The sequence below is a fragment of the Lepidochelys kempii genome, chromosome 8, assembly GCF_965140285.1.
Source record: "Lepidochelys kempii isolate rLepKem1 chromosome 8, rLepKem1.hap1, whole genome shotgun sequence".
In the NCBI taxonomy this organism is placed as follows: domain Eukaryota; kingdom Metazoa; phylum Chordata; order Testudines; family Cheloniidae; genus Lepidochelys; species Lepidochelys kempii.
This window is the reverse complement of record NC_136387.1, coordinates 10,527,830-10,550,274: the sequence shown is the minus strand read 5'-3', so window position 1 is coordinate 10,550,274 and position 22,445 is coordinate 10,527,830. Positions and strand designations below refer to the sequence as shown.

At 42.4% G+C, this 22,445-nt stretch overlaps 1 protein-coding gene across 4 annotated transcripts in view; it reads left to right on the top strand.

The window, feature by feature from the left end:
• The first annotated feature begins 1,329 nt into the window (after positions 1–1,329).
• Positions 1,330–22,445, top strand: part of SPOCK1 (SPARC (osteonectin), cwcv and kazal like domains proteoglycan 1) — a 471,926-nt gene continuing 450,810 nt past the window's right edge. For 3 of the 4 annotated variants that reach the window (XM_073355490.1, XM_073355489.1, XM_073355488.1), the window contains exons 1-2: positions 1,330–1,414; positions 1,811–1,978. In XM_073355490.1, the coding sequence (XP_073211591.1) occupies positions 1,811–1,978 (168 nt within the window). In that variant the 5' untranslated portion in view covers positions 1,330–1,414. Of the gene's footprint in view, positions 1,415–1,810; positions 1,979–22,445 lie in introns of those variants that run through there. The other variant, XM_073355491.1, reaches the window with a different exon arrangement.

Genomic DNA, 22,445 nt, shown 5'->3' with positions numbered 1-22,445 from the left:
CCCCAATCTCCTTTCTCCTGGGGTATGTGGGCAGTGATTTTTTCCCCTCTTGGGAAACAGGGCCTCTGATCAGCATCCCTGCTCCCCTGTTCAGGGGTGAGGACCCATGTAAAGGTTTCTTCACTACTCATCCCGGGACTCCAGGCAGCGATCTCTTTCACTAAGTAGATGAAGAGTGTCTTTTCCCAACCCTTCCGGGTATGGGAATCTTATCTTCCATGTCAGCCTGCAAGTGGAATCTCTTCAGGATGAGGGCAGTAGTTACTTTCTTCCCCTTGAGTGAGGAGGTCTCCTCTCACCTAAACTCACTGGCCAGGACTTATCCCCCCTCAAGTCTCTTTGCTCTCCTGAGATATACGGATGGTGTCTCTTTTCCCTTTTTGAGGGTGCGAGTTTTCCAATGAGGATCTCTTCTCCCCTCTTTGATGTTGGGATGCCAGGCAGGAGTTTCTTAGTGGGAAGGAGCATGGGGGGCGGGGGAGTCCCTTGCCAAAACTCTGCCACTAAGGGAAGGTCGGGAGGATTTCCTTGCCTCTGCTGAAGTCACCTTCTCCCTGCACACTGCCAATCCAGCCTGCCAGAGATCAGTTTTATCCGGCCTGGGTCTCATGAAGGTTTTTCTGAGGAGCAATTTTATGGCTTTGGGGGGCACCAGACTCTAGCAAATGTCACGTTTCATAAAAAAAATAAATAAATAAAAATCCTGCACAGGATACCCCAAAAGGTCCTAGAAGTTCTGAAAGGCCACCTCGGCCCCTTCCTCCATCCGGCCACCCGAGACCTGACAGCGCTGTCCTACGCAATCAGTAGGCGCCGTGGATTTTTTCCAAGGAGCAAGGTCTGAAAATGCCCACCCAGGGAAGTGGCTATAACTTGTCTGCCCAAATTTCTGCCTCCTGCCTGAGTGCAAAGGGAACCCACCCTTGGGTGCTCGCTCCCTGCTTGCCCCGCTGCCCTGGCTGTGCTGCAAGCCAAGGTGGGGGGACGACTTTGGGGGAGCCCCTTGTTAAAATGTTGGTCACCATGACACGTGGGGCAGTGTCCCCCCCTCCCCCTTTTGGGGCAGCGGGTGCCCAGGCGTGTGGGGCTGGCAGCAGAGCGGATTGGCCGCTGACAAAGCGGGCGTGGCGGCCCCGCACCCGCCCTGCAGAGCGGGGGTGAAGCTGAGGCACCCAAAGGACCCGCCCCCCCCCCGCTGCAGCGGCCTCGCCCGCGCTCGGCCGGCAGGTGGCGCCAGATCTCGCCGCTCGGCCGGCCGGCCGCCCGCGGGCAGCGCAGCGCCCACCTCCAGACAGGCGCACAAAGCGGCGGGGCGAAGCCGTCTCGGGGCTCGCCGCGTCTCCGCCCCACAGGCAGGGACCGAGCAGCGGCAGCGGCTGCACGCCCCGCGCCGAGCGCCCCGGCTGGCCCCAAGGTAAGTGCGTGCAAACTTCGCGCTGCCCCCCGCCGTCTGCTCGCGGGCGGGCTCCTGCCCCCGGGCTGGGCTGGGGGGTCCTCTGGGGCTTCTGCACCCAGAAGTTGTGGGGCTGCAAGGAAAGGCAACTTACTCCCCTGCCCCCGGGCAACGCCTGTCCGCCCCTGCCAGGCTGGGCGGCTTGCAGCTTGGTTTCGGGGCCAGGGGTGATGCCCGCAACCCGCGGGGGTTTGTTGGGGGAGCAGGCTGCCGGCTCTCCCAGCCACCTCCCCATCCATCCCGCGCGAAGGCTTCCCCAGGCAGCGCTGCTGTGGCGGAAGCAGACTCCCCCCCATCTCGTCCCCCGAACCTGGCTGCCGCTCAGCTCTGCTCGCTCTGCTGCTCCTCTCTTTGCAGATGACTAGGATAGTGGTAATTGTTGCTTGGTGTTTTCTGCAAGTGGAAGGCAGGCATCCAGACATCCTCCCCAGTCACCACAACAATGGCAATTTCTTGGACAACGACAAGTGGCTGAGCACCGTTTGGCAATATCAGAAAGATAAATACTGGAACAAATTCAGGGATGTAAGTACTTCTTTCTTTACCAAGGCACCTGCTTGTCAGTGTATTTCTCCTGTCTTTTAGTGGGGGGGGGGGAGGAGAAAGGTGTTGTTGATGCCACCGGTTGAGCTTTAGTGTTGTCCAGAGAAAGATGTTTTAAAAGCAAAAGCCATGGGCTAGTCCTACCCAAATGATCAATAGCATTTTGAGCTAGATGTCAGCCAACATAAAAGAGTGGGATCTTGAATATTCTGTCGGGGAGTAACTTTGAGAAGTTTCTCTGCCTGCTGATTAAGAGATCAGTGACTGTGAAATGAAATGATGAAATGTATTGAAAAATGTATTGATTCCAGGGACAAGGTGATAAACCATGAAACCTTTTCTCCTGCATAGGTGGTAGGAAAATAAAGCTGGCGATTTTATTATCAGTTCAGCTCATGGAAATGATTGGGTTAAGGCAGCAATTTTCTGAGAGAACATTTTCCTGTAACAAAAAGCAGCATGAAATAACTTAGACCTTATAGCATGTATCTGTGCAACGGAATACAGCTACTTTGCACTGTTTGTTTCAGTGTATTATGCTGCAGAAAGGAGCAAGTCTTGAATTCCCATATTTTCCAGGCAGAGGGGTACAGCGAGGCAATGCGATAGGAGGTGAAACATGTTTCCCTGTGCTCCTTTTGGTCTTATAAGTTAACATTTGAGGTAGATATTGAGAGACCTGCTTGAGTCTATTCAAGACTGAATAGAGGGCACATAACTACTAATGCTGACTATTAGCAATGTTGTTAAATATTCCTTATTGCAAATGTCTGCAGTGTGATTCTATAAATGGGCAACGAAAGAAGGGAGCATAGCCAGCTGGCTGTTACGTTGAAAGAACATTGTAAAAAAGGACTGGCACTATATATTAAAAACTTAAAATGTTATGCTTTGCATCCTTGACATTGTGTTAGGCCTTGCACAGAATGGGGCAAGGTGCAATAATTAAAATTGCACCTAATTGTCTGGTTTTTATAGATTAAATCTTAATTGTGGTTGTAGGTTGCTGTCCTTTTGTCTTGGGTATGCAGATTGCCTTTTTGTTTTCTCCCTTCATGAGAAACCTTGCTATCTCTCTTTTACATTTAAACTTTAGACTTCTTTCATGGAGTTACAAATGATTGCTTAGGCTCTTCCTATCATAAGGAGCTCAGTATGCTAGAGTATTGCCTTAAAATTGGTAGAAATTAATGTCAGGAAATAGGTCCATGACCTCCTGTTACAAGGTCCGTCTGTTGAGTCTGAAGTTGTTCTCTGTTGATGAAACTTAGGAAAAGTTGTACATATGCAGTAGCTACTATTTGAACAAATGGTTCCTACAAATATATACATATTATGAAGTCACAGATATTCAGTTAGGAGGGACCCTTGTGATCATCTAGTCTGGCTTCCTTCATAACAGAGGCTATGAGGTTTAACCCAATAATTTCTGCATCATCTCCGTATGATGATTTAGCAATATTTAGAGAGAGGGTGAAAACTATTAAAGGCAAATCAACCAGTCCAACTCTCCCTTTGATTTGGGGGCAGAATTTTAATAAGGGTCTCCCAACATCTTCCAACAGTTGAGCCCCTTTGCTTTCATTCTGAGCCCTTCCAAAAATTACCCTTAAACTGAAACGTATCATTCTTCTTCCAGCTGAAAGGTTTGAAGAAAGTTTAATCACCTGGGTTGTTGTTTGTTTGTTTGTTTGTTTTTAATTTTCCAAATGGAGTTGTCTGGGAAATGATCTTTCTTTTTTTCCCCGTGAAAAATTTCAGTGAAGATAACCTTTTTTCATAGTCATCAACATTTTTCTTTGAAAAAAACAATTTTGGGGGTGGGGTTGTGTCAAAACCAAAAATAATTTTGGTTTTGACAACCAAAAGCTTTAAAGTTCAATTTTTCAGTTGTCAAAAAACAAAATATATTTTGATTTTTTTTTGTTTGACGAAAAAGCATTCAAAATTTTTGAAGAAAGAGAATTTTCTTACAAATTTTTTCCTTTTCATTGCCAAAGCTATTTTCTAGAAGGAAAAAAAATGTATGGAAATCTTTTGCGCACCTCTATACCTAAACATAAGCAAAGGGACTTTTTGAAGGGATTGCTCAAATATCTTTCTGCTTAAATTACTTCCGTTTAGCCAGTTCAGATTTCACATGTGTATAATCAACAATGGTGAATGCACACATAATGGTAAATCATTCCAGTAATGGCACAGTGAGTACACTTACGTTTGCAGAAGATACCAAGCTTGCACGTGCTTTGGAGGACAGAATTAAAATTCAAAATGATCTTGACAAACTGGAGAAATGATCTCAATTAAATAGGATGAAATTCAGTAAGGACAAATGCAAAGTACTCCACTTAAGAAAGACTAATCAATTGAATAAACACAAAATGGGAAATGACTGCCTAGAAAGGCATACTGCAGGAAACTGTTGTAGTACATGATAAACTAAATATGGGTCAACACTGTAATACCTTTGCAACAAAAAAAACCCCAAAGAGCTAGCATCTGGAATGTACTACCCAGCGTATTGTAAGCAAGACACAAGAAATAATTCTTCCACTCTACTCAGCATTGACAAGGTCTCAGCTGTAATAATGGGTCCAGTTCTGGCCACCACACTTCAGGAAAGATGTGAACAAATTAGAGAAAGTCCAGAGAAGAGCAACAAAAATGATTAATGGTCTAGAAAACGTGACCTGTGAGGAAAGATTGGGGGGGGGGCGGGGAAAAAGGGTTTGCTTAGTCTAGAGAAGAGAAAACTGAGGGGTACATAACAGCCTTTAAGTACGTAAAATGTTGTTTTATAAAGAGGAGGGTGATAAATCGTTCTCCTTAGCCACCCAGGACAGGACAAGAAGTAAGGGGCTTAAATTGCGGCAAGGGAAATTTAGATTAGACATTAGGAAAAACTTCCTAATGGTAAGGGTAGTTAAGCATTGGAATAAATTACCTAGGGAGGTTGTGGAATCTACGTCATTGAAGGTTTTTAAGAATACATTATACAAACACCTGTCAGGGATGGTCTACACATAATACTTAGTCCCCTGCACTGAGGTTGGACTGGACTAGATGACCTATCAAGGTTCCTTCCAGTCCTACATTTCTAGGATTCTATGATCAACTTGATGCTGCTGATGTGACTTACTGGGGGGTGGGGGGGAAGAGACAAAGACTCATACTCTTCTAGTGGGGTTGCACGCATGTTTTACTGATTTTTGAAATAATAAAAGTCTACGTGCGTTCTCATGGTAGTGTGGAGTTGTGCTCCTGTTAACTTTATTTCACTAAAAATATACTCCATGAATGTTGTATGAGATTTTAAGCACACAGAAGTCAGGAAATTCAAAGTTATGGCTTTTGCAACAACTGTATGCCACGTACTTTATGTATTTATTCAGGGCCAATTCCTCCATGAGAGAACCTGCTTAATCAGAGCAAAACTAGTGTGGTTCCACACTACCTACAGTTTTAAGGCCATGTTCCCCACAGATCAACTGATGAACCTTTTGTGTAGAAAGCTCATAGTGAGGATTAAGTTACAATGAACTAAGACCACTTTACCCATGAATTAGAGCTTCCACCTGGGAGTTTAATATGCTTTAAATTATGTGCATTGACTTCATGGTTTCAGCTGATTTGCCTTAACTTTCCTGAGGGTCCCAATGTAGACATCCTCTAAGTGTGTAGCAGCAACCAACTGCACAGGGACTATGCAGGTGCTGTGTGCACCACCAGGGGAAAGGTCTTTTACTCCCAACCGCTACCACATAAAGCAGTGGTCTCCAACCTTTTTAAGCACAAGATCACTTTTGTTGAATTTAAGTGCAACTCAGGATCTACCTGCCCCTTCCCTGAGGCCCCGCCCCGCTCACTCCATCCCCTCTTCCTCCGTTGCTTGCTGTCCGCCACCCTCACTCACTTTTAGTGGGCTGGGGCAGGGGGTTGGGGTGCGGGAGGGGTGAGGGGTTCAAGCTCTGGGAGGGAGTTTGGGAGCAGAAGGGGATGCCGGGTTGGGGCAGGGTATTGGGGTGCAGAAGGGTATATGGGATGCAGGCTCTTGGAGGGGGCTCATGGCTGGGGCAGGGGGTTGGGGTGAAGGAGGGGTGTGGACTCCTGCTGGGCGGCGCTTGACTCGGACGGGTGGCGGGGCTAAGGCAGGCTCCCTGCCTACTCCGGCCCCACACCGCTACCAAAAGCTTCCAGCACGTCTCTGTGGTCCCTGGGGGGGGGTCTCTGCGTGCTGCGCCTCCCTTCAAGCACCGCCTCTGTCACTCCCATTGGCTGCAGTTTCCCATTCCCAGCCAATGGAAGCTGAGGGGGCGGTGCCTACTGGCAGGAGCAGTGTGCTGAGACCCCTTTACCGCCCCACACATGCAGGGATGTGCCGGCCACTTCCGGGAGCGGCGTGGGGCCAGGGCAGGCAGGGAGCCGGCCAGAGACTGCGATCGACTGTCGGAGGCTCCACAATCGACCAGTCAATCGCGATCTACGGGTTGGTGACCACTGACATACAGCATCTCTGGACAAAGTATTTTACTTAGGCTTTGCACATGGGGCCAGCATTTTACATGAAGGAGTTAAAGTTAATACTGTAGGGCCTTATCCTGCCAACGCTTTTGGGCAGAAAGCCTGAGTTTGTGCCACTGACCTCAATGGGAGCCAGACTGGGGCAATCATTATTACTACTTTGTGTCATCCAATTAACTTCAGGGATAAGATTACTCATCTGCATAAATGTTTGCACAATTAGGGCAACTGAGAATACTACATAGGCACAAGAAAGCCAAGATATGATTGCTATCGAAATGTGAACTTTGAACACTTCGTTGTACTTTTCTGCATGTATAAATATCAGTTGTAATCTTACATTAATGTAGTTTTTGAAATTGACGTATAATTAAACCTGACATTTTAAATCAAGCTTCTTTCATTTCTGGCAATATTTTGCAAAATGAATTGGTTCTTTTGCTGTATCAAGCAATGGTCCAATATGGTCTGCTCTGGGAAGATCGCTATTGATTGTCTTTTTAGTACAATCCGTTTTTCTTTTGGGCAAAGACAGGAGGGTGGTTGCATATGATGGCCCAGTAGTCATTACTCTTCTATGAGAACAGAGCAGTGAAGTGCACCTCAGAGAAGTCTGCATGATCAGGTTGGTGTGGGGGGTATTGCTTTTAAGGGCTGACTAAATTTTTAATAGCATGAACTGATGACCTTTCAACACCATTAAAAGACTTAAAGCATTCAGTTAAAATTAACTTTTTTAAAAAAAATAAATAGTTTCATGTCCTGTTGTTGAAAAATATGAAATATAGTTGAAGGTAATTTTAAACATGTTATTTAAATTACCTCCCACAGTACTTGGATACTGTGCTGATTGGGTTGACTTTCTGGATTGGTTTTCTAAACTGCGAATAATTTCTTTTGCACTAACTTCACAGTGTATATTTTTCCTCACCTTTTTCATAGTCATTGTAGGGTTCTACGTTTATAAACTGTACATCAGCTAATTGCTTTGGTGCTTCCAGAGACGGGCACTCCGATGGCTTAAGAGGGTTGCGGTATGGATGGAGTAGGTTTTGATGATTCACAGTGAAACAACAGCATTCCAGACATGACAGATTTGCTGTGGCTGGGTAGAGGTCAGTCTGATGTGCATGTTGTCAACAAGCTTCTTAACATAGGGGCCCAGTTCCTGCTCTGGTGTAACTCCAGTCATTGAAATTGCGTTAGGTCTAAATTTGGCCCTTAGTAGTTTAGGAAGACAGGAGTGAAGTTATTTCTGATTTGCTGGGGTTTTTTTATTTGCACTTAGAAGGTGAAATTTTTAAATGCATTACTTGCAGTTGCAATTAATGTTGTTTAGATGCATAAATACCTATTATATCATTGCAATATTGTACAATCTACAGTGTAAATAGATGCCTAAATAACATCAGTTGTGCCTGCAGTTACTGCTGAAAAGAGTTTGACCCAGCTGAAATCAAGAAAAAACAAATTAACAAAAAAGGCCCATATTTTTGTGTCACAGAAATATTTTTTCCTCCAAGTATGTGCTGATGGCTCCCACTCCATTGTTTTAAAGCAAGCTGGCAATGGGTATCTGCAGGTTGAATTAGGCCCTTTGATTTTTCCAAAATACAGTGTAAGGCCTCAATTCTGTAATCAAATCTGTGTAGATGGATCTTTGTGCCTGAGTAGGTGACTGAGGCCAAAGCGCAGTGAATTGAGTTCTTATGAGCCTGTGATGTGAATAACCATATGCATTATTGTGAATAATAAGCCCGTCTGCCACAGCTCCAGGTGTTTGTGGAGGTCTGGCACATAAGGTATAGCGTGAGTCTTCTTTTAATGTTAGGTCTGTCATTAATCAAAATTATATGGCTGAACTAATTCTATTACTTCCAGCTAGAAGTCATGTCTGCTACATTATATTAATACTTATATATAACAATGTAATAGGTTCAACTAGTTGTATATTAAACTGCAAAAATTTGAAAAAGTTAATTGAATATAAAGGATCCAATAATAAGGCATTTCAGAAAGAAAGCTAAAAATCTTGGCTTGAACTCCTCCTTTAACACATGCTTGTGCACGGCAGAATGTCAGACCAACTTCTGAGCCCTATCTAAGTATTCTCTGAATTTTCTGTTTTATGGTGAGAGAGAATGCAAACCTCTCTAAGTGTAGAGCTGCTTGAGGATGATATACTCAGTATAACACAGTGTATATGCATAATAAATAGGGCATGAAGTGGTGTCCTCTGCATGTTTATAATGACCAGTTCCTCAAACTTAGCGCACATGAGCACTGTGAATAGTTACAGTTAGTTTAAATATATTGCTTTCCTGAGACGCTTGTGATACTAATGGCCTCCATTATTCCATCCCAGAAAAAAATTATAGTGGTGAAATGTGAGGGAGGGACTCTTTGCAAGAATTCATTCATGGAGGTTCCTGTACATCATCCTGCTTGACCTGTGGAATTGCCTAGGGGACCCACCCTCATACGTGGCAGGGAAGTGTGATCTAGTGAACTGAGCACTGGACTGAGAGTCAGAAGATCTGAGCTTTATTCCCAAATTCTGGCCTGCTGTGTGACCTTGGTAAAACCACTTTGCCCCTCTTATCCTCCTACCCGCCTTGTCCATCTTCTCTATTTAGATTTAAACTCTGAATCATTTGGACTGCTCTCCCACTTTGTGTTTGTACAGCACTCCTCACAACGGGGCTTTGATCTCAGTAATACAAGTAAATAGCAATAGTAATCCCCAGAGATCTTTTGTCCCCCTGTAGGCCTGTGCCTTCTGCTGCCTGATTGCCGGGGGTGGGGGATGCTGCCTGGTAGTGCAGCTCACTTGGAGCCATGTTGCCAGGGATTCCCCCTGACTGCAAAAGCACATAGGGCTTCATAGAAAAAATAATACAGTCCCAGGCTATAGTGTCCTTTCTGATCTAATTTCCGCAGGGGTGGCGTGCACATTGCTCCCCCTCCCTCCACCCACCTTCTCCCCTGGACTCTCTCACTTTCCACTCCTCCTTCCAGCTAGGAGCCCTGACAACCTGTACGGGATTCATAGGGTGGTGGGGATACTGCTGTGGAGGCTGCTGGACCCCTCCACATTGTTTTGTGGAGAGGCCGACAGGCACAGATATAGGGGATACAGCCTGGTCCATAATTGTGCTATATAGCAGAGAGGTATCAAATCAGCAACTGGCTAGGTTTTGTCATGGGACTCAGACCCTAGCCTTTCACATCAGAACACTTTAATTCCGAGTTTGCCTTGGGAATTAATTGAGGATGAGTTTTTATTTTAGCCTATGTTTGTGTGTATAGACTCCAGCAGACCTGCACCTGCTTACATCATGGCTGAATTGGGCTGTGTACATTTACCAGACACGTCAGCACAGTCTGGCATGTCTATTCAACAGAGGAACAATACTGGAATACATAGGTTGTTGCAAAGCAGAACTGAGGTGCAGACAGTGACCAGAGCTGTGTGCCAAAGCTTAAATAACAGCAGCAAAAGACTAGGGCCCTGATCTGACTAAATTAATTCTTAATCTGTTTTTAAAGAGGAAAATATGCTTTCTGAATATCACTACTTCTAATGCCCTTTTCCATCAGGCCATTTTCCTTTTGTTGTGGACAAGGAGAAAAATAGAGGCATTTAACTCTGGAATAATTAACTCAGAAGATAGAGTCCAATGTGTATAATTAACTGACACACATAGCTTGCTTATGAGTGACCCGAGATTCTAGTGCTAAATAGGTCTAATAATTAGAAAAGGAAAGCGTTAGCTTTACTTTCATATTATATGGAAATAAAACAGTGATTTGAAGCTTGATGGCTTCCTCCCTTATGGGAAAGGCCCGTAGAATTCTATAGGTTTAAAAATGTCTATTAAATTCTATAGGGTTTTAGAGTAACGACTACAGGACTATTGGTTTTGTCCACATTACATTTTATAGGACTTTTTCCCCCCATAAGTATCATTTTATTACAGATTTAAAACTGTATTTAAAATTTTATTACAGATTTAAAAGATTCCTTAAAGGTGAGAAAGTTATAATATGTTTCTGGATATAGATTGTACATTTGAGCATTGCAGTGGAGCTATAGGAAATATAGTGATGTAGAGGACATGCTGTTCATTTGGAGGGACAAAAGAGAAATCTTCTGTTTTTTGATGAATGGTAGGTTGAGAAATGAAGAGAGAATCGGGAAGCTCAAATACCTGCACATGGCAAATAATGAGAGATCCTTCATGAATGGAGAAGGTCAGGCAAATCAAACCCAAACCTCTGTAGTTAGGGTATGCATTATTTTTATATTAATCAAACCCCAGCTTTCCTCAAATAAAAATAAATGTGAGCTAATTCCATTGTCTGCAATATTAGTGAAATCCTAGGAACAATAGAACCAGTATAGCTGAGAGCAAAATTTGTCCCAACCTACTCATTAGAGCAGGTATAAGGCACAATGGGTTTAAAAGTAGGCATATTAGGCCACATTCTGTTATGTAATGACATGGCTGTATAGAAGGGTTTGTGATTCTCTGCTCATAATGTGTGATTTGAGTCTTTCTCATATTAGGTTTATACTTATGATGTCAGTGGGGTTACACCTGACTTAAGGTAAAGGAGAATCAGCCTTATTAGTTCAGGTGTGCTTAAATATATCAACACAGATGCCTCCATGTTGTCTTCTTGCTTTTGATTATTCGTGGAGGAAATTGTGGTAATTATTTCTGGAATAGTCTCCTTAGAATGTACAAACAGTTGAAGGTGTTAAATATACCAGCATTTGTCTTCCTTCTGAGTGACCTATGTTTGTAATGCTAAACAGGCTACCAGAGCTGTACAGCATTATCAAATAATAGAGTATTAAGGCTGAGACTTGCCTGGCTGTGATCCACCCATCTCCTCTAAAATCTTCTTTAAAAGGTCATTTCCATTTCTCCTTTTTGCATGTGAACAAATAACAAGTGTTTGTTGTGAATTTGAGGTGATTTGGACAAATCAGTTGTAAGATGCAGGACTCTGGGGAGGAGGATTGTGGTGTTCATGGTTTGCAAATTCTGTTTAAGAATTCTTGAACACGTCTCATCTTTAAAAATTGCTTCTGCTTGAAACTTTGAAAGATCTAGGGTGAAATCTTGGCCTCATTGAAGTCAAGAGCAAAAAACTCACCTTGATTCTGAGGGCAGGATTTCATCCTTAGTGAATAGGGTCAAATCTGAGCCAAGGAAAGATGAAAGCTAGTCACTGGTGTATTAAGAAAATCTGAATAGTGTACCAGACTGTGGTGGACTTTTAAAGGGTGCCACATGACTGAAAGTGACCTGAATGGCTAGATCTTCACCCAGTGTAAATCAGAATAGCTCCATGGGAGTCCGTGGGGAGCCAGTTTATCTAGAAATTTATGCATTGTACAAACTAGGAGTAAAGGTGGGAAGACTGAGGATGGTTTCACTGGAGAAGAAGAGTTAAGGTTAAACGTGAAAGATTTGAAAATGTGGAAACTCACACTTAAGGCACCAAAAGTGACCTTAATTTTTTTTGCCCTCTCTAGTGAGACCATCCTCAGTCTTCCCATCTTTACTCCTACTTTGTAAGACGCATAATTTCTGGATAAACTGACACGCCTCTATTGACTTCCACAGAGCTACGCTAATTTACAGAAGACTTAGCCCTTGAAGTCTCTTCCAGTCACATGGCACCCTTAAAAGTTTCTCCATTTATAGTGCTTGTTTTTTATTTATAACTTCAACTTCCTTGCAATGTACTTTTCCCCTAAATTACTGCTGTATCTGAGCCTTAACTCAATTTTAACAAAGTGGTTTTGTCTGGGGAATATAGATAGCACTTCCTCGGTCATCTCATCAGTGGGTTTGTTGTGGCAGCTAAAAATGGAATGGCTCATTTGATCCAGATACCTAGTCTGTGACTTTCAAGGGGAAATTGTTTCAAAATGTAGTTTATGGCTAAACTAATTGCTAAGTTACTAAACGGAGGCTTTGGCAGGGAGGCTGTTGTGCCTCAGTAGATTAGTCATTGCCTGTCACCAATACAGCTTGGTTTGTAATCCAGGGGAAAAGAAAATCATTCTCCTGAAATAGGTGCACGTGGACTTAAATTAATTCTGCAATCTTCGCTCACTTCTTAATGAACTTTGTATTGTAAATCCACTTCACAAAGTCCCCTTTCCAGGACTGATAGGAAATTTGTTTCAGTAAGGCCAGTGCGTTAGGGCCAGGGTTAAATCTGGTTTCCAAGAGAGACCCTTCAAACTTATCCTGCCTTAGGGCCAAATTCTGGTTAGCAATGAGAAGGGAAGCTATGGTGCATCCAATGAAGTGAGCTGTAGCTCACGAAAGCTCATGCTCAAATAAATTGGTTAGTCTCTAACGTGCCACAAGTACTCCTTTTCTTTTTGCGAATACAGACTAACACGGCTGTTACTCTGAAACCTATGGTGCTGCTGTTTGCCAGTCAGGGCAGGATTCTCTTGGAATGGCTAATGGGAAATGCAGATCGGTCAGGTGCACACAGCTGCTGATTTGTTATAGACCAGCATCTATAACCTCTGCCTAGTTTATAGCTGCAGAACACTGCATATGGGCTAGTCAGTTGGGAGAGCTGCTGATACCCCTACCCTGCAAACCATGCGCCGCTGTCCACAGTGCTCTGGCATGTCCCTGTCCCTAGCAGTTCCCAGATTATTCAGTAAGGAACCTGTCCTGTCTGTTGTGTAGAGACCATGAAGGTCATCTTTACTCGTTAGCATAACTATGCAGCAGAGGGCAGGAGTTGGTTCTGCATTTAAACTGTTTAAACAGAATGGAAACAATTATCTCCTTTAAAACAAAACCTGCTGCATTATTTACATGCTACATATCTGTGGCAATGTCCATGTGATAAACAGTGGGAAAGTGATTCCTTCTTTCCCCAAATGTGGATTTTCTCTCCATTTACACTGGTCCGAGATCCAGCACAGGAAATACTCATGGACCAACAACATTTAGCATCCAGTATCTTGTGAACCATCAGGACTAGAAATGAGTGTTTTATCTCATGGAGATTGTGAATGTCCCTTTCAGTTGGTGTAACGTTTGTTTCTAACATGAGCGGTAGCACCATAACATCTCCACATTATTATGCACAGAAGAGCTATTTTAGATCACATTCAGAAGTTCCTAAAATCCATTGGCCGCAATTTCTTCCTCTCTTTATATTTTCATCCTCTCACTTAGAATGACTGGCTTATCACATCTTCTGAAGATTGCAGTCATCCCAGACTCATGGCATTAAAACCTTTCGACTGTACCACACCATGTAATCATCCATCTAGCTATCTGTCCACATTATTTCAATATGAACTCTCCTCAATCCATTACAGCTAGGCTTGGCAGAATTTAATTTTTATTTTTTGTTATAATTGTGATGGATAATATTGGTTTATTTTAAGCATTTTTTAATTTTTATCTATTTAAATTTTCTCAGTAGCACAAATAAATGTGTTAAGCATTTTTTTAATATTGATTTAAATTTTTCACATTTGTGCAAAATTATGGGAGGATCAAAGTGTTGGGGGTGTCAAACAATTATTTACGGCAAGACACTGAGATTCAAAAACATTAAAACTTTGTCAACATCGTATGTCAAAATATTAACGTAAATTGCCTTAAATCGAACTCTAATAAGTTCTCAAGCAGCAAATTTGATTATTATCAATAATGGTTTTGTCAGTTTGTGTGTGCATGGTGAAATCAGCTTTTATTGACCTTTACCAATAAAAATCTAATCCTTCCAAGCCTATTTATAACAGATCCAGATAAGTGGTCCCTATATAGTTAAACCACACAGCAGTGTTTCTGTAACTGAACTGTAGCAGACGTATGGCTATTTCTCCCAGTCTGGTGTATTTTAAACGCTTATGAAAGAATGCTGTTGTTCATATACTGCTCTTATATGTGCCAAGATCCAATATGTTAAGGCTTTAGTCTCTTTGATTTCAGTGAAGTTTTCCTAAGCTTATGGAATGTGCTATGCAAACACTTGGTCTGGGTGTGAGTAGTAATCATAACATGGAGAAAAGAGGTTACTTTGTAAAGATAAGAACATTTGGATAATCGGTACTTCAGAATATTGTTTTCAGAGTTTTATCTAAACTTGAGGAAAAGTCTTAAAGAATTTTGTATTTCCCTAGGTCTCCAGATTTCCTGTTGCAGGATAAGGGAAGGATTTGGAAAATGAGGAGTTTTGGATAATAGAGCAGATGCCCCTCCCCAGGATTGTGAGGAGAAGCTCCTGGCTCCTGCAGTTGTCACCTTGCCGCTGAGGAATGGCTCCTGGGCCAGTGCAGGGAGCCTTCTACAACCTCACTGAGTGAATGAGCAGGGCCATGACAGCGGAGCTGCAGAAGGCTCCCTGTGCTGCTGTAGGGCCGCTGACCTCCAATCCCTGCAGGCACAAGGTGCAGGGAAGGCTGCAGTCCTGGCAGGGCAAAGAGTCCTGACTGGGGGGCGGTCTCTGCCCTGCACCTTGCGCCTGCAGGATGGAGTGTTGCTGGCCCTGCAGCAGAGCAGGGAGCCCTCTGCAGCCCTGCTGTCATGGGAGTGAGGGAGGCAGAGCCGAGACCCCTGTCGGGACTGCGAGGAGGGGCCCCTGGCTATGGAGTATGCCATCCTGCTGCTGAATGGTTCCTGCCCTATCAATTATCCGAATGAAATCCGTCTCCCCCCACCATGCTATTCAGATAATTTGGAGTATGCTGTATTTCTACTATGGTAGGACACAGAGACTCCAACTGAGATTGTGGATTTGTGCAAGGCACTGTACAAACACATCATAATGTCATTGCTGCACCCAAAGAGCTTACAGGGTTACACTTTTTCCAAAAAAGGTGCCTGAGTTTCATTTTGAGAAGAGACTTGGGCATCTCCCTCCACACCTACATTGTTACTTCATGCAAAGCCATTCACTTGGGCTTTAAGCAGTGATTTGAATTTCATCCAAAGGCTGCAAAAAAGGACCAGGTCTGAATAAATGCTTCCAACAAGTGTGATGTGATTTGCAAAGGGCACTGACAAATAGGTGAGGCCGAATATTTAGTTTTGATTTTAAAGACCGCTTGCATTTAGTGAATGTGTGTCTTTCTTATTTTGATGTCAATTAAGAGAGGTTTTGGTCCTTGAAATATCTGAAGCTTTAACTCTACAGCATGGTCCAAATGCATGAAAATCAGCTCATGGGATTGATTACGATCAGGGGAGTTGAGTTTCACTGTTCATGACAAGTAAAATAAAGCTTCAAGTTTTTGAGTTTTCTGAGTCACCTTATCCCTAAACAACTTAAAAATCAGATCTAGTACAGCCTATTTGTGGAATGGGTACTGTTAAAATGTTTGAGGATGGCTTGATATTTGTTTGCTAACTAACAAAAGGTGAGCCCTGTGGAGAGAAAAAGCTTTTCCACTTCTGTAAACTAAATGAAATTTTGGAGGATTATTAATCCCATTTAGCATTTGTATACCGCTTTCCTCTATAGGCCTTACAGCACTATGAGGTGATTAAGCATTATGACTTGGGCTTTTAAAGTCAATGGGATTTGAGCACATGACTCCCTTGAAAATCCCAGTGAACTATCTCCATTTTACTGATGAGAAATAGAGGCATAGAGAGTTAAGTGCTTAGTAATTTAGGAACTTAAGTCCCATTAAAAATCAGTGGGATTTGATTTTTAATGAGCCTTAGGCCCTTTTGAAAATTTTATGCTAAGTCACTTCCCCAAAATCGGCAATGCTGGTAATAGAACCCTACTCTCCTAATTCTTAAACTGGTGACCAGTCCAGCAGAGAGTGGGAAGCTAGTTGATAGCAGATGGATGTATGATCTTATTACCAGTTAACGTTCTTCAGCTGGGGAAAAAGATCAGCGGTGATCCTATGTGAAAGACCTTTTAGTTTAATTCTACTAAATAAAGACCACAAAAATGATTAACTTTACAGAATTGTTTTCATGGATCATTAAAATCTATTTGGTAAGCACAAATAGGGTCGTCTTTGACCAATTAAGACAAGACAGTACCTGACAATAGGCACGTCAGCCATTTTTATTGATGAGTGATGCATCGGGAGACATACCCATCAGTGATTATTAAATTTACAAGTGATAGGAAGAAGTTGGCTTGTGGTCTTGTGTTTAAGACACTGGGCTGGACTTCCTATGTTTGGCTTCTGGTTCTACCAGGGACATCCTGGTTGGCCTGGGACAAATTACTTAGCATCTTTGTGCCTCAGTTCCCCATCTGTGAAATGAGAATAATAATTCCTTTCTCCCAACCTCATTCTGTTATGTATATTTACTGTATAGGTAAAATGTTACGAAATGGGTAAGTCCTGTTGACTTCGAAGCAGACTTAAGTCCCTAGTGCCCAAGTCCCTGCTGAAAATGACTTAGGCACTTTTGAATATATAACTCTGTAAGCACTTCGGAGCAGGGGCTGTATTACTATGTGTTTGTACAGTTTTTCCATCTGTAAAATGGAAATGATGATACTGACCTCCTTGGTAAAGCATTTTGAGGTTTCCTGATTAAAAGTGCCATATAAAATCGAGGTGGTGGTGGTATAAAACATAATATGAGCCTATTGGAATTATTCAGCAGCCATCCTACAGGCAGGCCTTAGAGCACCTGCACGCTATAGGAGTGGCCAATTGGTCCATACAGGTTGTAGCCCCACTGGCAATACCTTTGCCATACCTGCCCTACATACCAGGTGTGTACCCACATCACCTTCCCCATACGCTGCCATGGAGTAAGATTCACGGAGTCAAACTCCTTGGCTCACAAAGGGGATACTCTGCTTCTCCACTTGCCAGCCGCACCCTGCGCTGCATAACTGTGGCCATTCTGATGTGTAGTAGCCTTTCTGCAGCCTTTGATGAGGTTAGTGACAGGATTTTGCCTTTTCCACCTAAGGAGCTGTCCAGTACTGAATCATTGGATTAGGTTCATTGTATGCATCATATACTAATACCTAGCTTTTATATATTGCTTTTCCTCAGTAGGCCTCCAAGGCCTTTACAAAGGAGGCTAGTATCATTATCCCCATTTTACAGATGGGGATACTGAGGCATGGGGTATTAGAATGATTTACCCAAAATCAACCTTCAAACCAGTGGCAGAGCCAGGAGTAGCGCTCAGGGCTCCTGAGTGCCAGATCTATCTGCTAAACCACATTCTGTGCTACAATCAAGAAAAATTAAATTTAAAGGGTTAGGTCCAAATGCTTTCCTTGGATGCATGAGTATCTGACAACAGAATTTACTTGTTGAAAATCATCCCTGGTGTCAGGGATGATTTTTGTCCATAGTATCTAGGTTAAACCTAGCAGCTGATCTAGTTTGACATTGTGCGGATATGTCTTTATACCACATATACACACAATCCTCATGATGGCATATTGATATGGGAGTAGGTGTTTCCCAGGGGAAAGTATTGCTACAGCTGAGATACCATCCACGACAGATTCCATGTGTATTGATTTATTTTAACTTTTATATTTAATTCCGTCTGTTGAAACTATGTACTGATGGTAAGTTTAAAATCTAGTGATCTTAATTTGCCTGAGACAGTAAAGAGGAGAAGGCTGTCTTTTTAGTAACTCACCACTCAAATCAAAATCTGTACTGGTGATCAGCTACTGTGTCTCTTCAAATACATGATCGTGCTTCCATGACCAACGACATTCATTAAACACAACCAGAAATCTCACATTATATTTGGATATAATGTGGATAACAGCCTACAAAACAGAAGCGGCTGCTGAAAGGAAATATTTTAAACTTGAGAATGTAATTATAAATTGGAGAAAATGCGATAACGGGCAAACCACGGCACAATCAATTGTGCATAGGTGCCACCACATGAGGAGCTCTAATATGACATATTTCTTTACTCATGAGGAGACATCCAATAACTCCCTCCTGGCTACAAAGCTGATCAATCTCCTCATTGATGAGGGCAAATGTCACATCTGACCTACTCTGTGTCTCCCCTACATAACAGAATTATTTATTCCTTTATTGTTACAATAGATGGGCTAGACTGAAATCACGATTATTATGTAGCACAGAATAATTTTTGGTGTTTTTTTTTCGGCTGTGAATCTGTGTGTCTGTTTCTAAACATGCACTGTGCCTTGGTAAACTAATTTTAAAATTATGTTTCGTTTAGCAACATTTCATGTATAATGTTTTAAGAAATCTGTGACCCTGAAATTAAGTGGCGCATACAATTGTTAAAAGCACCGATGGTTAAATATGGTGAGCAAGCATCCCCTAGATTCTGTTAAATATAGTTACTGTATGTAAAGCTTTGTGGGAGGAAAAGGAGACTTAAGATACAGAAAATGTGGAAGAAACTTTAATAGGCACAAACAGGCTATTTTTGAACTGTGAGATGCAGTCATATAAAAGGAAGGTGAGATATTTTAGTGCCATTCTAAAATACAGTGAGGCTTCCAATCCTGAAGTCATCTCTCCTGCAAAATTTTTTTTTTTACTACAACAACATTAAAAAACACTCATCACCATGGACCATTTCCTGCTATTGATTTTTATTTGTATTTTTATAAACCCAGAACTCCCCATTGAAATCAATGGAGAAATTCAGTGCATGGATCAGTGGTGGATGTGCCCCTATATAATCAAGGATGAGTAATTGTGTCAGTATTACAGAGAGGAAAGTGTAAAAAAGATGGATGTGGTGAGCGCCTATTGGTCACTGCTTTTATAAGTAATAGAACAAGCCTGAATTGAAACCTAGCCCCGGCAGGAAATCCTTGCCAAAACTGGTCTGAACCATTGCAGGACCAGCTGCATTGATCATCCAGGGCTGGTACAGTTGGTATGTTCCACTGAGGGACTGAATGTCCATGCCCTAGCAAAGGTCCCACCTGGTTAATTTGGTTCTTTATGCAAGTGTGTCCCACAGTCTTCTGTAAAGGGTGAGGCTTTAGACCATCAGCGCTTGTATGCTTTGGTTCCCCCAAGAATGTGAATGCTGAAATTGGGATCATTGGCTGAATTTGCCTCTCTTACGCATTCTTTATCTGCAAGGACTACAAATACGAGCAAGCAAAGAAATACCAAAACCCACTAGCTTTGTCATGAGTAAATAAGTGTGCAATAACTCAGTAGCCCCAAAGAAAGGAAAAACCTGTTTGAGATAAAAATGTACCTTTGTAGAACCAAATGTAGGTGGGAAAACCCAGTGGAAGGAATTCCTTTCTAACTGCAAGAGGTGGTTGGATCTAAGCATATGGAGGGAATTATGCAGAATAAGCAATGGCATAATGAGCTGTGGAAGGACTCACCGAGGCAGCACATGGGTAAAGTGGATGGGGAAAACCTTGTTCTGCTTGGAAAATGCCTGTTACACTGGAGAGAGCTGTCTGCATATTGCTTAGGATAGGAAAAAAGAAAGGCAATGGGTTCCGTATGAACCCATGCTGACTCACTGCTGGCTAGCCACCAGGGTGGTGGGCTGTATGGTTAATCAAGCTCTGCAACTCCCTGACCTAGGCTGCAGGAGTGCAAATAAGGTCAGAACTACGGAGGCCTTGATGGACAGCTTTCACGTCCCTCTGGGTTCTAGAAGCTCTACCACTCAGCACTTATACTGCAGCACAATGGGAAGACCATCTGTCCATGCTCAGACAGCCTGCTCAGGACCCTCAGCACACCACTGACTCCCTGCCAGGTGAGGAGCTGGGAACAGCTACCCCAGTGAGGTCTTCCCGATGTGTGATTTGCAGGTTGTGTGGTGGGTGGTATTGATCTTAATTTGAGGAAAAAACATTGCAGAGGCATTGTAGAAAGAACACGTGTTTTAATCACTTATAACTTTTTTTCTGCTGATGTAATTGGGAATATCTGTTGCATTCATAATTAGAGGAGAAACAGATGGTAAGAGCTTGGTTTAAAGCTCTGCATCCCCTAACTGGTCCTGTGCTGCTGCTGATTCTTTTGGAAAGGAATTTACTTCTGTCTACTGAATATCCTGGTGTGGGGAGGGAAGGCGAATTAAAAGTGCCCTACGGGGTGACCAGCACAAGGCCTGTGCACTACTGAGGTCACACTTAAGCTCTCAAAGTAGAGCTCATGTAAATTCTGCTGTCCTATATGTTGTAACTATAAATGAGACAGCTGGAAAAGGCTTTTTCCTTCTGTGTTCTCACTTCTTCAGTAGTGCCGAGGGAGACGATTCTCTTTATTTTTTTCATGTTCTGATAAATGGTGTGCCACCACGTCGGAGTATGTGAATATATTTTGATCATGCTTTTCCGTTCTAACATTAGCATCATGCTTTAGCTCCTCACAGTTAGAAAACCCAATAGAGGATTTTGTCAGCCTTTCACCATGACACTTGTTACACATAGAAAGCCAGAGGGCAAAACAAAGTGGTTTCTTTTGGTCCATGTGATCTCTTTAGAAAGGAGTTGTAGGCCTGCGGGGCACAATCACTAGGATTTGTCTGAGGTAATGTTCAGGTTGATGAGATCTGAGATGCAAAAGCTAATTGATTAGTTGTAAGGGTCCCTGCTCCAAAGCCAAAAGTTAAAATATATTTAAATTATTTTGGAGGGGCTTAGGAGAGAGAAAACTGTTCCAAAATTACTCTTCATCCTCTAATCTAACAAATGTTAGTTGTTTTTCTATCCCCATGAGGTTGGATAGATTATTACAGCCTGTCCAGTACAGTCAACATTGGAGTATTTCATTATTTTTCTTAGGAGAGAGAAACTGTTGTTGAGATGAGATGACCTGTATTTACCTTCCAGTCACAGTGAACTGGGTATTTTGTTAGTCCATCAAACTATGACTCTACGGATACAGATATAAAAATATTTCTGCCAAAATAGTGATTGGATGGATGGCATTGCTGCTTCTTCTAAACACACATAGTATGTTTTGGACAGTATCAGTAATATCCAGTGAAGTAATCTTTCATGGCGTCTATTCCTGCTCTATATGCTGAACTATAAATTTTGATGATATATTGTGAGCTGTATTTCCTTACTCCACCATATGCTTCAGTATCTCTCCTCAATATGTACTAAACAGGATAACTATTTAAACCATTTTGCATTTGCTTGAAAAATCTTGTAAGTGCCAATTCGTAAATTAAAGACCTCAATGTGTTTTTTTTCCAATGAGAAAGCTGAAGCTTGTGTATTTTTTACCCTCCTAAAAGCTCTCTAAATACGGTGCACCAGTTTCACCACTGTCATGAAGTTAATGAACTATTTGCACTTATATTGGTTCTGTGCTGCCAGTTCAATTGGGAATTGTTTGATTCTGGAGTGTATTTAGATTATTAAGCTCTTTGGGACTGGGATTGTCTCTTACTATGTGTTTGTCTGTGAAACAGCTAATACAATGGAGCCCTGATCTTAGTTGGGTCTATATGCACTACGGCAATACAAATATTATGAATAGACATGGCCAGTGTCCGAGCTAAGACTAGAACCCTGGTCTTCTGACTCTCAGTCCAGTGCACTGTCCACTGACCACACTGCTAGAGCTGGGGGAGAACTTTTTGTCTGTATTTTTGGACGGGGGGGGGAGGGGAAGCAGATTTGGGCACACTGAAACATTTCATTAATTTGTGTCAATGTTGCTGAATTGCTTAAGGGAAAAAAGATTCCCCAAAATCAAAACGTTTAATTTCAACATGTTAGAAACAAAAGGTTTGGCATGAATTTTGTTTCAAAATTTCCTTTAAGTTTATTTATAAAACTTCAAGAACAGTTACAAATGGTCAAAAACAAACATTTAAATTTTGTGAAAACAAACCATTTCCTTCCTTCCTTCCTTTTTTTTAATTTTTGAAATTGCCAACAATCTGGAAAATCTCTCATTGACCCAACTCTAGATGCTGTCACT